Raw genomic sequence first — 17,882 nt, 5'->3', positions numbered from 1 at the left:
TTCATCATACCATTGATGAAATAGGGACAAATTAAAAAAAATATATATTTTACTGCAAAAACAAGCGTTGTACAGAGTAGTCAGTACTATACAGTATACAGTTTACAGGACTCCAAAGGTGTTTCCTGAGGTAAGAAATGCTGCTGTAAATACATAGAGGGCATTCAGTAGCTTCACAAGGACTGAGATCTCATGAAGACTGGAGGTAAATGGACATTGAATCCCACAATTTGGAGTATGGCTGTAGAAGATTTTGATTTGCTGAAAAAAAAACATTCTAATGTATTATGAACATATTTGTGTTAACAACATGCCCAAACAAAATATATGACAATATTATCTGACCATTCAATAGAATCACTTTATAAAAGTAATTTATGAAAGCAGTGGATATATTACCATTGTCAAGAGCAAATGATATCAAAGTTTAGCTACGTTTGCAGTTCACACTTTGATTCTTTAATTCCACCTTTCAAGCCCTTAGTCAGAAAGATTAAAACTATGGGTATCATTGGAGTTGTTCACTTAGCTGCAGGTGGGTTAAGAGGCACGTACACCTACAGTAAATGATCAAAGGGAGTTACTAGTGGTTAACTCTGGTTAATTAACTTCATAATTAATGCTTAAAACCCATAATAAAGGATTCAACAGCCACAGTAACAGTATGCAGGGAGAGAGGAGAAAGGAGAAATAGGAGGAGGAAAACAGGGGGAGAAAGGTATGGAGGAGAAGGCACAGAAAATATTATATTTTGACATAGTGCTGTTAAATACTTGTTTTATTGTTATATTTTCATCATGTTGAACCTTTATGTGACATTCACACGCAGATTACCTAACTTTTTTATTTATCTACTGTGTGTCTAGATAATGTAGACTCTAATCTAGACTGTACGTCTCAATAATGCTCCTTCTGTTTACAATATATTCTATATTCTGTTTATATATATATATTCTGTTTATATGTCAATATATTATAATATGTCTTTGTTGTAAATGTCTGTAATATGTCTGTAGATTTTATATTACTTTTATTTTTGTTTTGTTTCATGTGAATTTCATTATTTTATTTGCTTTGGCAACACTGATTGTACCCATCGGTCATGCTAATAAAGCACCTTGAATTGAATTGAATAGTAAAAATTATTTAAAGCTTATGACTTATTTTTAAGGCAACTTATTTTCGGAGGCATCCACTCCTAAATCTTGTATCACAGAAATAATAGACTGCTTCTGAATAATTTGAGAGAGATCTCTTTTTTTTCTCTAGTTCAAGGAAGAACTTGAAAACCAAGAACAAGAAAAAAACAAGAAAGAAACACTGGAGAAAATGACTAGAAATACCTCCCACAAATCATCTTTTCCTCAGGAAGAGGTATGATTTTGATTTGTTTTTAAAACTTGTCTGCAGAATAGGAAAATCCATCCATTCATTTTCTAACCAAGCCAATCCAGGTTATAATTCAGAAAATATAGTTTAATATTGTGGAAAATGAACCTATGAACTGAAAGCATTTTCCAGTATAACTTTCGTATTTTACTTGCTGATTTGCTTTCAGAAGCAACTTCACATTCATAATAAAACTACAAAGTACTCCATGCAGGGAGCAAAATCATTGCTTTCAAACTAGGTGTTTAAAAATAGGCTTTTGTAACTTTGGCATCACACAAATCATATACATTAACAGACCACTTGGCGTATCATAACATGCTTTTTATCTTAGGTGGGTCCTGGACAACAGACCCACACATTCACAGCTGTAAGGTTCAAAACACCCATGTGCAGGTAACAAAAAAAACACTCCACTACAAACCAAACAAACACCAAACAAAGATCTTAGCTCCTCTTTGAGCTCCGGACTTAACTTCTCCACTGCTTCCCTACCTGTCATACTGGGCAGCTTAGCTGCTTACTGGCTTCAAAACAGCACCTTAGTCTCGCACCGAGACTCTCCTCAAAACGTTTAAAGATCTCTCTACCCGAAAGTACCTTTATTCCGCAAAAAGTACAAGTTTGCTCCTTTGAATTGGCAGGAGAACGAGGTTCTGCTTTCTGTTCTGCACATGGCAGATTAATTCACTGACACAGGTAGCCTTTTCTTCCTGCTTTTTAAACATCCAGCAACTTCCTGCAATGAGTGAAGTTACAGACAGCAGCAGCTCCTTCCTCAGGTCTTTCTGGGGAATGTGGTCTAGAAAGGCCTGTGCTCTCATAACACCAATACTTCAATAAAGTCTGATTCATCAGATCTAGGAGGTGTAATACATTACTGAGTAATTCCAGGATTTTAATACAAACTGCTTTGCCCCATAGATGATAAGACTGAAAAAAGCTGAGGAAGACTCATTTGAAGTGCTGAAGAAGTACTGCAAAGGAGGCAATCTTCGGAAGGTCCAGCCCTTTCTGCTTCCAGAGTAAGTAAACTCCAGGTCAATTTAAAAAAGTTTAAATTATGCCGACCCCAGATGTCATACTGTAATCTGCTGCTGATGCATGGAAAAGTAAATAATAAGCAGCTTTCATATTTTAGCAGGGAATTCTGGGTCTAGGTGAGCTGTAGTGCCAGCTATGAAAACAGGTAGAAAGAAAATTTGCTTTTCTTTCAGCTGACACCATGAAATCCACGGATACAAAGATATCCGTATCTAACAGCATAGATTTCAAAATGATCTCAACTTGCTCATTTAGTTATTAGTAGTTAATATGAAAATCTCATTCATCCATTTCTTTAATGAATGATTTGAGGCCCTTTACAAATATACAGTACTGTTCGTCTCCCCACTCATACTCACCCTGTTTGCATCCTTTAATTGATTTAATCCCTTCACAGGGAATATTCAGATCCCCTCTAATTTATATACCCAGATGATGATATTAACTGTGCCACTATCCTATCCTATCTTTCATCAGCAGATCAGCAGTGTAAGATGCTGCTTTTAGGTGCAGTTTGGTCAGGGTCTCTGGTCATAAGTGCATACCTGATGACTCTGATATGACAAAATAACAAAATAACAAGATCGGCTACTATTTTAATTCTGTCTCTTAATCTTTAAATGAACCTAGCACTTTAACCAACAGTGCTATGACAGCTTTCCTCAGAGAGCTGCATTCTCTTTTATTACTATGACAGACAGGAGCTCTAAACCTGTCTGTAAGAAGAAGGCTAACCCTTGCCTAAAGTTTTTCTACTTCAAGTCTGTCTGCTAATCTAAGTTGACTCTCTGAGTGTTGCCTGAAGTAACCCTGTTTCTTCTTATAACAGAGACACAAGCGTGCAGGGACATTGGAGGTTGAGTGACTTGACGAAATAAATGTCCTAAGCACCAAACATGGATGTTATTTGTTAATTGTTCACTTAGACTCCATATTATGTGTCACTAGGACATGAACCCCTGATAATGACCAGTGGAGTCAATACGCAAAAACTCACTTTCTTCACTGAATTGTACATTGGAGTGATGAACAAATTATCTTAGTCTTTTATCATGATGGTCTTTACTAGTTCCAGGACTTACAATCACTCTACATATTTTGGGGCTCCTCCACTGTACTTATATGTCTATTCTGCAATGTGTGCCTGCTGCATCCCCTGAAGAGTAAATCCATTATGTAATACTACTACTACTACTACTACTACTACTAATAATAATAATAAATAGTAATGTAATATTATAAAAAAGGGCAACTAGCTAGTCCTCTGTGTACTCTCTGAAGGTGCTTTAGGGACTCTCCAAATGCATGTGAAAGTATGTTTCCTAAGAGTGTGAACAAATCGCTAGGTTCTAGAAACTGGCTCTCTAGAAACTCTTTCTGTTTTCATTATTATAAACAGTGATATTCCCTGTTTTCAATGAAACCTTCTGCAGACTGTTGACTCTGATCTTGGTCTTTCTCAGAAGTTGGCGCTGACTGAAGCTGAAAAGTTGTTGCTGCCTTTTGCAGTGTCTTCATCTTCAGCTTGGAGAGCTGTTGTTGATGCAGTCCAAAGCTTAATTGTAGCTGTTGGACTGGATTTTAGATGTCTGTAATGCGCAGCCTTTTCTCGGAGCATCTCAGAATGTATTGTGGGTGTGCAGCTCAGAATCCAGTCAAAAATAAGTGCAGACATCTACTGTACATGAGTTGATGTACATGAGTTGATGTTGAATAGAATACACTTCTCTTTAAACTGGAAAAGACCAGAGGAGAAGTTGTCTAATCATATAGTCATGAAGTTTGACAAGTTACAGGATTATAGTTAGACCCAGAAAAACAGGTCTGATTTAAGGTTAAGGGGAAATGTGAGTTTGCTGTCTTGTAGGTAAAAGAGGTAAAGGGTTAAGGGTTACAAGGGAGAAGCGTAGTTCACTCTTCCTGTCATCAGATTCAGAACAAAGCAGAAACCTAGTGGGTCAAGTTCGGTTGGGAATGTTTATTGCACCAGCTTCAGCCCTGGTTTCTTTGATCCCCGTTGTTTAATGTTCAGGTTACAGCAAGTAGGGTGTTAGTTAATATGCGTAGGTCCTTGTAGCAGATTCTCCTAATTGGTAGTGTGGTCTGGGGGACCTGCATACATGAACCCGTATTTTTCCTTGAATGGGGAAAGTAGTTAATAGGCTGAGGAAGGACCAGCTCTGTCCCTCTCTTCAGCCATGTTACTTTCCCTGTTAGGGTGAGTAACAGTTATAGTAAAAATAGTTACTATTTTAGTTTTTCAAAGAAATGTTTACTTGTTAAAAGAAGACTCATGGCAAGAGCTGGGTTCGAACCCCCAACCTTCGCGTTGTGAATTACACACCAAAGCCATTACTCCAACGCACTGCTTGACAACTTAAGCTCTAACTCAGCAGGGCAGGCAAAACGTTTCCAAGTAATCGCGGGTGAATGAGTCAGATTGATTTGATCATTTGAGCTATATGAATATAATTATATCGTTCTTAATTTCTTTAGATACATGATTCCATATTATATTCCCTAATTTTATTAGATTATATTTTATTTTATTATATAATTATATTCCCTATATTAATCAAATTCTAAAAAGTATGTGTTTTTTTACTGCGATAACGAGCACAAATATTCATTGAAAAGGTTAAAACATTATAAATTTTTATGAAGTATATAAACTTAATACAGTCAGAAGGGGCACGTAAAAACTTTTCCAAAATAACCACAGTATGTAACCGAATGAAAGACTTTGATGCCTAGAATGTTAAGGAAGAAAGTGGAATACTGGTGTGTATTTTTTATTTAAACTACCAATACCAGCCATATACAGTTTACATGTTTATGTTCCTAAATTAATATTTTTTAAGACTGCGTTATGCTCCTTTAATTTTTATGCTTAGCTACTAAAATTTCCCTTTAGCTATAAAATATTAGATACCATATTAATACCAATATCAATATAAAGCGGATTTAAACGTTCACAGTAAAGAGATTAAATAAGGCAACCACGAGTGGTCATGTTGGCCAGCCAATCACGTAGTGCGGTATAACGTGGTGAACTGTAGATAATTTTGCATGGTATGGGATTGTACTAGACCTGGCTAGTCCTGTTTCGCCAGGGACTGGTATTAAACCTGCAATACTACTGCCCCTGACATAACAGCAGTCAGGACAGAAAGCTGTTAGTTGACTTGGAGAAAACATAATATTTTGGTCATATCCACCTGGTGTCAGGGAAGAGTTCACGCTGAGGCACATGGACTCACTCTACCTTGAAGGTCAAGATTAGGGGGTTTGTGCTGGGAAGCCTCTGTTGCAGCTCAACTAGCAAAGCGCAGGAGTTACCTGGTGAAGGATACTGAGGAGGATGCTTCCCTGGCACTATTGAGTCTCCTACCCCTGCGGGGCGCAGACCCTAAAACCTCTGGGCAGAGCTGGCATAGTCCCCCCAGTACTCCTGCAAGGCTCTAAAGGTGACCCTTAACAGCTAGTTGATAGATTTCCAGATAAGGTCATATCTGAGAGGCAAGCTTCTGAAACAACAAACTCTTTATTTCGAAGCCTTATAGGGATCACAGATTTAAGCAGTACAGGATTCATATGGCGATTCTAAGGAGGGCTAAGCGAGCATCCGGAAAGGGAAAGCAATAATCTTACTGATTACAGATGTCTTCTCAATAAGAAGAAAAATAACAAAAGTATGATACTAAAAACATATTCCCTGTCCCACTAGTCCCCAGTCTAATACTAAACAAAACCCAAAACTAAAATTACTACTTCTACTACTTTTCCTTCTTTCTCTCTCTTACTCCTAACCTCTTCACAACATCACCACCTAGACAGACAGAGCAAATGTTCCTTTTTATACGGCTTCACAAGTCCATTTTTTCACACACAACATAGAGCTCTTTCTTCTTTTGCACCAGCGCTGGGGCCTGCTGGCTCTCTCTTACCCATTTACGGAAATCTACAAGAGTTTCTTCCTGGTTCCCTGTTCTAGCTTTCCTCTCAGTGCTTAGCGCAGTAGCAGGTGGCACAGGGGGGCTGACTGGTCCCTCTGAGTCTGGCACTCCTGTGTTACTGGTAGTGGTAGTGTATTCCACTTTCTTCATAAACAACTGCATCAAATTCTTTGGTGACTGGCTGTGGTTATTTTGGAAGCAGTTTGAAGTGCTTGTTTTAGTTACAGTTTGTTATAATGGGAAATTCAATGCTTATAGTGTCTTGGAAATGCTTGTAGAAAATGGAAAAAGTAACTCTTATGGTTTTTATTTTAACTTGTCCAAACTGAGTGAGGCTTTGGTTCAGGGATAGAATGTTCTCCTCCCAGCTAAAAGGTCTGAAGTTTGATTCCTGGCCAATGCACAAGTTGTGTTTTCAACAAATAAAGACTCTTTCTCTAAAAGTAAAATGTAATAAAACGTATGTTTTCTATATTGACATTTTTCTTTATTTATATATTACAGTATGTTAAAATATTAAAATAATATTAATAATGAAGCAAAACTTAAATACTGTAAACGGTGGAAGTAAAAAACAGTTAAATTAATATTGAAAATAAAAATAGCAATAACATGGATGAACCTGTGCAGTGAGTGGGCACCCTGAGACATGGTCACTCAGCCTGATGTATAAAAAATAGTTTATTTTTGGTAGCCTGTTCAATACAATGTCAATACAAATTCAATACAATGCTCTACAATGTCTCTTGCTGACTTTCATTTTCATTATCTGGCATGAAAGTGATTGTTAATTGTGGCCATAGTCCATCTCTTAAGAAAAGCCATGTGGTCTGTTTTGACAAACAGTACAGATGAATGTTTACATACGTGCGAATATCTGAAGAGTGCTTTGAATACAGTAACTTGCCTTACTTAGTAACTGGAGACATGCCAGGAGGCCCTGTGGGGCTCATGAGAACTGGAGTTCCTAAGCTAAAGCTACATCAGTGAATGTGTGTTGACGGAGTGTAAAAATAAAAACCCACACCCAGCTTCCCTCCCTCTAGTGCTACAAAACACTCCCTCTAGTGCGACATCAGAAAGGTTAAGATTAAATACATGCCACGCACCACAAGTGCAATTTATACAACTTTTTCTAACAACTCAGATGAAGCCAAATACTTTTAAACACTACTAATAATATATTAACTGATATAACAAAGGGCAGCAAAAAAAAAATGTTACTTAAAAATATACATAGTGTCATTAAAATGTGTGTTTAAAAGTAATGCTGTATGAACTTGAAAAAAACTCAATTGCGATTTCTGTTTAAGGGCATCTTTAAATTTCTTTGGTTATGCAATTCCATACTAATATTCCCTTTTAAGTGGATCTTAAAATGTACTTCAACATTTTTTATAGTAATAATGACAGCAAGTATTCATACAAATGGTTAAAACACTATAGCTTTTTAGAAAACATATAAACTTGAAATAGTTGGAATGAACATTTCAAAACATTTCCAAAATAACCTCAGCAAGTGTCCGAGTTAAAGACTTTGATGAAGAAAATGTTTATGAATGCTTCACTGTGGGACAGCTGCAGTGGTCAGTGGCCTTCCTAAACCCCGTGAAATGTTTATGTTGCTGGAGGGGCGCCCTTGAGCGCCCGGGCGGACCCTTCTGGGCCACGCAAACCGCGCACGTCCGGCAGAACCGCTCCATGTCCCGGTGACAGAGACCCCAATAGAAGTGGCCTCGGAGTCGCCGCAGGGTTTTCGCGGAGCTGAAGTGCCCCACACCCGGCTGGCCGTGCACCGCTTGGAGAACCACCCTGTGGAGTGACCGCGGCACCACAAACTGCCACCTTACCTCGCTGCTGGAGGGCACCCGCCACCCCCGGCACAACACCCCGTTCCTCACCTCCAAGGCCTCCCAAAGTGCGCAAAGCGCCTTCACGGACTTGGGGTGAAGGGCGAGCTCCTCCCGCACGGGCCGGGTCCCCGCCGCCTTCAAGCGGAGCACCGGCCCAATGTCGGGGTCTGCCTCCTGCTGCTGCGCCAGGTCTGCCAGGCCCACACCCACACCCAGGCTCAGGGACGTGGCCGCGGTGCTCGCTCCCCACTTGCCACGGGCGGCCTCCTCACGCTGCTCCCGCTGGCCGCAATAGCGGCAGTCCGCTGCCTTGCAGGGCCTCTGCGAGAGAGTGTCTGCATTTCTGTGGTGAGACCCTGCACGGCGCACGACCTTGAAGTCATACTCCTGCAGAACCTCAATCCACCGCGCCATTTGACCCTCCAGCTCTTTGAAATTGAGCAGCCAGGTGAGGGACGCATGGTCCGTCCGCAGTTTGAAACGGGTCCCGAACAGATAGGGCTTGAAGTGGCGGACCGCCGAGACTACAGCCAGCAACTCCCTCCGGGTGACGCAATAATTCCTCTCGGCCTTATTGAGCGCCCGGCTAAAGTGCGCGACGACCCTCTCTCCGTCTGGCCCCTCCTGTGCTAGCACGGCGCCCACCCCCGTAGCACTGGCGTCCGTATCCAGCACATAGGGCAGCATCGGATCCGGGAAGCCCAGGACAGGGGCCCCCACCAGTGCCTCCCGCAGCACCTGGAAGATCCCCTAACAGTCTGCGTCCCACACAAAACGCCGCCCCTTCTCCGTGAGGCGGTGCAGCGGGGTAGCGAGGCTGGCGAAATCCCGGACAAACCTCCGGTAATAAGACGCCAACCCCAGGAAACTGCGGAGCTCCGTCACGGTGCGGGGCACCGGCCAGTTGCGCACCGCGGCAACCTTCCCCGGGTCCGTGGTCACCCCTCACGGCCCGACCACATGCCCCAGGAAAGTAACCTCCCGCCGCAGGAGCCCGCATTTCCGGGGTTGAGCCTCAACCCGGCCCGCCGGATGCAAGCCAACACTAACCGGAGGTTTGCCAGGGCCTGCTCGAAACCCCGGGCATGCACGAGCAAATCGTCCAAGTACACCACGCACTTGCTCCAGGGAACTGATGCCAGCACTTGCTCCATCAACCGCTCAAACGTTGCCGGGGCATTACACAGTCCGAAAGGCATGACAGTGAATTGCCAGAGCCCCTGGCCGATGGAGAAGGCTGTCTTCCTGCTGCAGCCATCTCCCGAACCTTCTCCTCCGCGGCCGCCCGCTTGACGTAGGCCATCCGCCGGGGTGGAACGGGAATGGGCCACACATCCCCGGTGTCGATCCCGTGCTGCGTGAGAGCCTTGCGGGTGCAGTCCTCATCCCTCACCGCGAACAGATCCTCGTTCTCAGCAAGGAGAGACCGCAGCTGCCGGCGCTGGCCTCGAGTGAGGCCCTCGCTGCTACACCGCAACAGCTCCCCCACAGCACGCCCTATCTCACCGTTGCGCTTGGTCCCCGCATTCCCCCCAGCGGCCGCCCTGTCAACTGCCTTGCTGCCTCTGCTTCCCGCTCCAGTCAGCCCACGCGCCCTGGACACCTCCCGCCCCGCCCGCCGCGAGACAGATTCGTTCCCCCTGCCTCACCAACTCTCGCCGGCCCAAGTCAAGGCATCCACCTACCTGCTGCAACCAGTCCAACCCCAGGATACAGTTCTTGCGGATTGGGGCGAGGTAGAAGGGGTGTTTCACCCTCGCGGCCCCAAACTGCATGGTGAGTGCCCGCTTGCCGAGGACCTCGGCACACTGCCCCGTCACCGTCCTCAGCCGCAGACTGGTGGTTTCCCATCCTGGGGGTTCCGCTGCCTCGGTGCCCGGCAGGACACCAGGCCGCAGCAGGGTGATGGTCGAACTGGTGTCGACGAGGGCCTGGCAGGGTCTGCCCTCGACGAGGCACGGAAGAAATAAGCCCCGACTGTGGTCAACCCTTCCCACAGCAGCAGACGGGGTGAAGCGCTCCCTCTGGCTTTCCAGAGCGGGGGTAGCGTTGGTCAAGGACGGCCTTTCCCCCTTTAGGCCGTCCCGCTCCTGTTTCCCGACGGTCTCCGGAGTCCCCGGGGCTCCGGCGCCCAACACTCCCGGGCGATGTGCCTCCTCTCCCCACAGCAGTGGCAGATGACCCGCCGTCGTCGCTCCCCCTGTGTCGCCGCGCTGGCCGTCTCCTCCTCCCCATCTGATTCCCCGTGCGCCGCTTCCGCTGCCCGGCAGGGAGTGCCCCTCCGTTGGTGCCCACCGGTCTCCTTGAACATGGCATCAGCCTGTTCAGCCAGAGCCAGGGTCTGCTCCAAGGAAACCGGCGCGGCCAGCATCACATGGTGCTGCACCTCAGTTGGCGCCAGGGCCCGGAGAAACGCCTGGAGCGCTATCTCCCGGTGGGCCTCCTCCAGGAGAGTAGGGTAACCCTGGCGAGATAAGTAGATTACGTCCGCGGTGACAGGACCCAGTGGCTCTCCCGCTAGGCGGCGGTGTTGGACCAGCCTCGCCCGCAGCAATCCCGGCGCCTCCTCTCCCCCACCGAAACGCCTCCGGAGGGCCGACGCCAACACCGCGTAGTTGTACCGCTGGTCTCCGGGTACATCCAGCAACGCCTGGCAGGCCTTCCCCTCCAGGACTGCGGCGAGGTGGCCCGCCATCTCCACCTGAGACCAGCCGTTTGCCCAGGCAAATCTGGAACTGGGCCTCGAACATCTGCCATGGGACCTCCCCATTATAACGGCTCAGTCTCACCGGCGCAGGCTGGAACAGGGGTGGTGGGCTGGACCCTGCTGGTCTGGCATCTCCTTCCTGCCACATGGCCTGAGGCGACCCGGGAAAGGGCCCCCCTTCCACTGAGTGGGTCGTCGTTGGGTAGCCCTGATAAGGGCTGTGGCCACTGGCGGCGCTGAGGGGTCGTCCTGGCCCCTGGCGGCTGCTGCTCACCCCCAAAAGGCGCTTTAGGGGGTCACTCAGCTGCTGGGGGATCCGGCGCTTCTCCGAGTCTCACAACATCGGCCATTCACTGTCCATCCTCCTGCTTGTGACACCAATGTAACGATTTCGGGTTCGGATAGGACGGACACAAGAACTCAGACTTGCGGAGTTAAAAGCTGCCTTTATTTTTCTTCTCCGTCACCACCTGCCAGCCGGCTCTCCCACGCCCCCAACCAGAGAGAGACAGACACCCCACCCCCAACAGCGCGAGCTACCACACCGCCCGCGCGCCCGAGAGAGAGAGAGAGAAAAGAGAGAGAGAAAAGAAAGGGAGAGAGTAACACCCAGGGGTGCAGAAGCAGGGAACTATTTACAATGAAAACGGACACCTCCCCAGACTGTATGCCCGCTTCACTGTAGGACAGCCACACTGGTCAGCGGCCTTCCTAAACCCCGCCCTGACCACTTCCACTCCTGTCCTGCCCCTCACCGTGTACCATAGCCGGGCGCTCTTCTGCCTCTGCCCGGGGAGAATGCGCTACACTATGTTCCTAGAAATGATAGTTCGGTTGTTTTTATATTCAGCTACCAAAATTAGCATAATTCAAGGTTAATATCGCATTTTAAGTGGATTTAAAGATGCACAGTAGAGTAACAATAATAGTATCACTAACATCGAAAGCACCACAAGTGCCACCTATCGATTGTCTTTGGCCAGTGAATCACACCCTGTTACATGCCACTGTGCCACAAACACGGTATTAAGAAACGATGCATGCTCTGAGGGGCTGCATCAGTATACAGTAGCTGCTCTATCTACCATGACCTCTCAACACAGACAATAAAAAGTTACATATTTGTCAAAAATATTTTTATCTGTATTCTTATTTTCTAGAAAAGGCCCAGAGAACTCATGCATATCGACAACTAAGTGTGTAGTGCAACTGCGGTATAGCAAACTGTACCAGATGAAAGTGGATTATATGACTATGGAGAGTCTCCAGAATCAGCTTTATGAGCTGGTCCTAATGATGAAAGGTACGTTTTTAATCTATTTCCTTCATGTTTTTCTTTCATGCTCATCTATTAACTACTGATGTGTTTTTAATCTCATAACTGAATTTATGAATTTGTACTGAATTATAATTTGTTTAAACATGTTTACACATCTCCACTCTGTAGCTGTATTTGTTTACTAAAGCTGTACTCATAGTTTTCATTCACATGCTAATCAGTTTTAAACTAATGTTTTAAGTATAATGAATGGCTTAAAAGTCACATAATTCACTCACACATGTTTCATTTTTGCAGTTGTTTATTTGAGAGTTTATTTCTAAATTCACTAGGAATAACAAAACCCAAGAATTACAGGTATAGAAAATGTTAATTGAATATTTTAGGAGACCAATCTCCTGTAGAGGGAGAAGTGAACTTTCATACTGTCGGATTAGAAGCTTATTGGTTGCTGTGACACAGTGGATAATCTCACGGTGTTTGCTGCTGGCAGACCTGTGACCTTGGGAAACATTGTATTAGTGAAAAGAAGATGAAAAAATGATGTGATAGAGTGTGAAAGTGCAGTCCTTTCAAGTCTCAGCTCCCTTACTGTCAGGTATGGCCGGGCTTCAGTAGATAGGGATCCTATGTGAGGCGCTTCCAATGGCGAAGGTTAGGAGTTGAGTCGGTATGCGAAGGCGTGGTCGAGTACAAGAGCAGGGGTCCAAAATCCGGGAAGGAGTCAAGAGTTCGTAAGTACCAAATCGGGAGGCGAAGACGTAGTCGAAGGGAGGCATTTGAGTCGGAATACCGGTGGCCTAACAACAAGAAAAGTAGGAAACATACGAATACACAGCTCAGGGAGGAGATCTCAATCATGAGCGAAGAAGGGAAGACTAGTGAGGGTTTAAATAGTGCTGAGAAGATCGGTGCATGAACATTTAGGGAGAGAAGAGCTCGTGGGAATGTGGGAGCGCTTACATGCCCGTGTGCGATTCGTGACACTTACTGTGTGGGTTTCTATTGGTTTTCTGTAGCACAACACCTTGACTTATTCTTCTGTGCCATTTTTTGTGAAGTTTGTTTCAGCTGATATTCTGGCAGAATTCTACAGATGGATGTTTGTCAACTGTGTTAAGACTCAAACGTATATATTTTAGGGAAACAAATGTATTGATTTAAAATGGCATTGGAAACATCCCCCACCTGTGCCTGAAAGACAAGGGAGGTCAAACAACCCATACCCTGGAGAGAGTTAATAATGAAAAGTAGATGATAAAAAATGAACACTGGTGAGGGGAGTGGCAGCCAGAACACTCCAGAACCAGACTTTATGAGACAGAAACAGCTTCTGGATGCGTGTTTTCATGCTTGCTGATGACACTGTACAACTCGCTGAGTACTGCTTCGGCATTAGCATGTTGCATTAGCACAGTGTTCATAATAACAGCCCTAAATTCCCACAGTAGGCAAAGAGGGTGACATTTAATAGTGAGGTACTCAAGATTAGATGCACACGATCTGTACACAGTTTCTGTGTCAGTGCACCGAAGGTTATTTTATACTATAGGTGCTCTGTTGGGGTAATTGGTGGTGTGTCTGTCATGCCATTCAGGTTACAGGATTTTACTCTGTGCACGACTTTGGAGCAGTTTAAGAAATGGTACAAGGCAGATATTTTATCGACAGTGGGTTTCTTTAGTCGCTCGGTTTACCTAAGGATATCAGAGAGCCATCGTCTCGGATCTCTATCAAATCTAGATTCCAAACCTTCTTTTTTAGATGGGATTTTATTGAAAAAGACCAGACTTCTTGTGGTTTCAGTGCACAGAGATTTACAGTCTCATTTAATTACTGGCTTTGTTAAGGTAGGGGTGCGTCCTACAGATACTTCTGGCACCGCCAAGATGATGACTGTGTACAGAAAGCTCTCTCACTGTGTGTCTGTTTAAACGTTTATTTACACATTAATACTCTTGTTTTGTGTTGGGCACTCAATGGCTGTCATTACTTATGGCAGAAAAAACACTTTTAAACCTGGGGCCAGACTCCTGAGGGTCATCAAACAACTGTTTTCACATACCTGACCGGACCGGACAGAGATGCGGTAAACAGACGCTGGGGGAGACGAGGTGGCATAGTAGCGCAACTACGGAGGTGTCCGCACAGACCACCACTGCCGTCTATTTTGTTACCTAATGTTCAGTCACTGGACAATAAGATAGACAAGCTACACTGTTGGATCAAAGCGGAAAGGGACCTGAGGGAATGCTGCGTGTACACCTTCACTGAAACCTGGCTGAATGCGTACAGTACATCCTGGGCACCACCATCCAGCCAAAGGGGTTCACCGTTTATATTATGTCACACCCCTGGAGAACTCATCGCCTAAATCAACTCCTGCACATTCCAGTGCAGTTTCCAAAGAACTAATCAGACACACCCTCTCCCACCTGCCTACTTAAACCAACCTGACCCACCACTCCTTGCTGGGTTTTACCTAGCTAGAACTGCATTGTTCCCTGTTTGCAAGATTTCTAGGTTTTTGGCTCTGACCACTGGCTTTGTCTCTGACTTCGTCTCCTGGATCTCGACTGGGTTATTGTGGATTTACTGGTTTTCAACCCTGACTTCCTGACCCACGTTTTTGGATAAACTCCTGCTGGTACATTTGAGTTCAGAGGATTCTGCTTAGGGTCCTTCTTCCGCACCGTAACAGTTTACCGCATGGACAGAAACCACCAAGCAACCGGCAAACACAAAGGAGGAGGCATTGGCTTCCTGGTCAACAGTAAATGGTGCACAGACGTGGAGGTAATCTCTAAATCCTGCTCACCAAATCTAGAACACCTGACCATAAAATGTCAACCCTTTTATTTGCCGAGGGAGTTTTCCACTACCATTATTATGTTCCTTTACATTCAATCTCAAGCCCGCGTGGAAGCAGCACACAGCGAACTCCATGACATTATCATTAAGCACGAAAACTCTCACCTGGCAGCCGTCTCAGTTGTAGTCAGGGACATCAACCACTGCAATCTGAGGAAAGTACTGCAAAAATACTTTCAGCATGTCACTGAGGAGGCAATATTTTTGACCACTGCTACACAACAATAAAAGGAGCATACAAAGCGCTTCCCAAACCAAGTTTCAGTAAGTCGGACCACATCGCTCTCCTGTTGCTTCCTGGGTACAAACAGAAGCTAAAAACCTTTCCCATTGCGAACAGGTCAGTGTGTTGTTGGTCTGAGGAGGTGGAAAGCAGGTTAATAGACTGCTTTGATAGTACAGACTGGGATGCATTCAGAGCTCCCAACACAGATTTAAATGAGTATACAGATGCGGTCACCAGCTATATTAAATACTGCACCAAGATTTGTGTACCAGAAAAGAAAATTAGGACATTAATTTATAGGCTAGAAGGGCTGCAGCCAGGAGATCGACACAAACAACATCCCTGCCTGACGAGCTGAACCATTTCTATGCTCTGAACACGGGCACTGCTGAGAAGACCCCAAGTGTGCAGGGTGAGTTTGTTCTGAAACTCTCAGAGCAGGATGTACGGAAGACTCTGAGCAGGGTGAAAACCCATAAGGCTGCAGGGCCTGATGGGATACCACCTCGTGTCCTGAGGACATGTGCAGCCCAGCTGGCCACAGTGCTTACGGACATCTTTAATTCCTCCCTGTCGCAGTCCATTGTCTCCACCTGCTTAAAAAGAACACTGCTGTTCCACTCTCCAAAAAGGCAAAAGTGACGTGCCTGAAAGATTACCACCCAGTAGCATTAACATCTGTGGTGATGAAATTCCTGGAGAATGGTATTGTCACACATGAACACCTCCATCACAGAGTCCCTGGACCCCTTGCAGTTTGCCTACCAGAACAACACATCAGTGGAAGATGCTGTCTCCCTGGCTCTACATACAGTACAGGAATACCTGGACACTGAGAACTCATATGTGAGAATGCTGTCTGTGGACTACAGTTCAGCATTCAATTTAGTCATACCCAGCCAACTGGTGACAAAGCTCAGGGGACTAGGACTGTGCAACTCTGTCTGCAACTGGCTGCTGGACTTTCTAATCGAGAGACCACAGGTGGTGTGGATAGGTAATAAAACATCAACACCGCTCACCCTGAGCACTGGCACCCCACAAGGCTGCTTTCTGTGTCCAAGGTTGTACTTCCTAATAACCTGGACTGTGAACATGGACATTATCTTGAAAAAGGCTCAGCAGTGCCTCTATTTCCTGAGGTCAAGCAATGGGGGATGCCAGTATCTGCGTTGGTGAACTTCTATCGCTGCACCATCAAGATCGTCCTCACCAACGGGATCACTGTGTGGTATAGCAACACCTCTTCTCGAGAGAGAAAGGAATTGCAGAGAACGGCGAATATGGCCCAGAAGATCATCGGCTGTGGTCTCACTGAGATTAACCAGCTCTATGAGGATCGCTGTTGTGGTAGAATTCTGTCCATCACAGAGGACAGTCACCACCCCGGGCATGAGCTCTTCACCCCACTGCCCTCAGGCAAGAGACACAAGAGCATACGTACACTTGCCACCATATTCTTTAATAGCTTCTACCCACAAGCAGTGTGATTGGTGAATGCATTTGGCCATGCCCCTCGGACCACACCTATCTGCAGTCATTGTTTACATTCAAACTGTTTACTTGTTTGCTTGTACATTGTCTACTGTTTGTTTGTATAATGTCTTGATGCACTGTCTGCACTTTGTGTTTTAGAACTTTTTTAACAATCGAGAGACTTTCTGTAAGTAAGAATTCCATTGTACCAGTACATGTACCAGGTACATATGGCAATAAAGTTCAAGTTCAGGTACAGTAGCATTGGTGTGCTTTTGAACATTAAAATCCTAAAAATCCAACCAGGTGTAATTGCGAATAAGCAAAGAAAGGGTTCTAAAACCAGATACTAGATGTTTTTCAACTAAAATCTGTGGAAATTTTCACATATAGAGGTTGTTAAAGTGCCCGTGGTTTGAAGGCTCTGTGTGTTTTGCTCGCAGTTCTTGACAAGTAAAACATCATGCCTCAGACATGGGCATTTTAAAAAGAGGGTTTTGAAAACAGTGAAAAATCACTCTGAACAAAAAACAAGCAGTTTGAAATTATTTATTATTCATAAATTAATACTATAAATATTAAGAAAGTTCAAAGCATTAAGAAACATTATACAGATGCAGCCATTCAAAATGCGCGGGCGATACCGCATTATTTTCCGGTAGGCTGTACGCAGTCTACCGCGAGTTACCGGTAAATACCGCTAGCAAAATAATAGTATCCGGAATTTCCGCAAGGTGGAGCTAATAAAGCTCAACCTCTCATGTTTGAGCTGTAGCCATCAAAGTCTTTAACGAAGATATTACTAATAGTATTAATAATAAATGACCTTGGACAAGCTGTAAACTCAAAGTATTGCCCTGGTCCACATTATTTTTTTCATTGACCGTCTTTGTAAAAGTAACACCACAGCATTTCGCAATCACGCATTTTTTTCCAATCATGCAAAGTACGGTAATTTTTGAGAATCGATTCACCATGCCTTTACATGCTCATAAAAGAGATTGATTTAGGAACATAAACATATTACCGTATGCAAACTGTACTGTATACAGTATGTATATGTATATTTAATGTCTTAACT

The 17,882-nt window shown here is 44.8% G+C and overlaps 1 protein-coding gene across 2 annotated transcripts in view; it reads left to right on the top strand.

Annotated features, from left to right (window-relative positions):
* Positions 1-17,882, top strand: part of LOC148809455 (uncharacterized) — an 83,295-nt gene that overhangs the window by 17,845 nt on the left and 47,568 nt on the right. For both annotated transcript variants that reach the window (XM_088909259.1, XM_088909260.1), the window contains exons 7-9: positions 1,270-1,374; positions 2,314-2,414; positions 12,110-12,252. In XM_088909259.1, the coding sequence (XP_088765385.1) occupies positions 1,270-1,374; positions 2,314-2,414; positions 12,110-12,252 (349 nt within the window). The remainder of the gene's footprint in view (positions 1-1,269; positions 1,375-2,313; positions 2,415-12,109; positions 12,253-17,882) is intronic.

The sequence above is a fragment of the Atractosteus spatula genome, unplaced genomic scaffold (assembly GCF_055471065.1).
Source record: "Atractosteus spatula isolate fAtrSpa1 unplaced genomic scaffold, fAtrSpa1.hap1 Scaffold_13, whole genome shotgun sequence".
Classification (NCBI taxonomy): domain Eukaryota; kingdom Metazoa; phylum Chordata; class Actinopteri; order Semionotiformes; family Lepisosteidae; genus Atractosteus; species Atractosteus spatula.
Note: the sequence above shows the minus strand (reverse complement) of the source record. Positions and strands in the feature narration are given on the sequence as shown.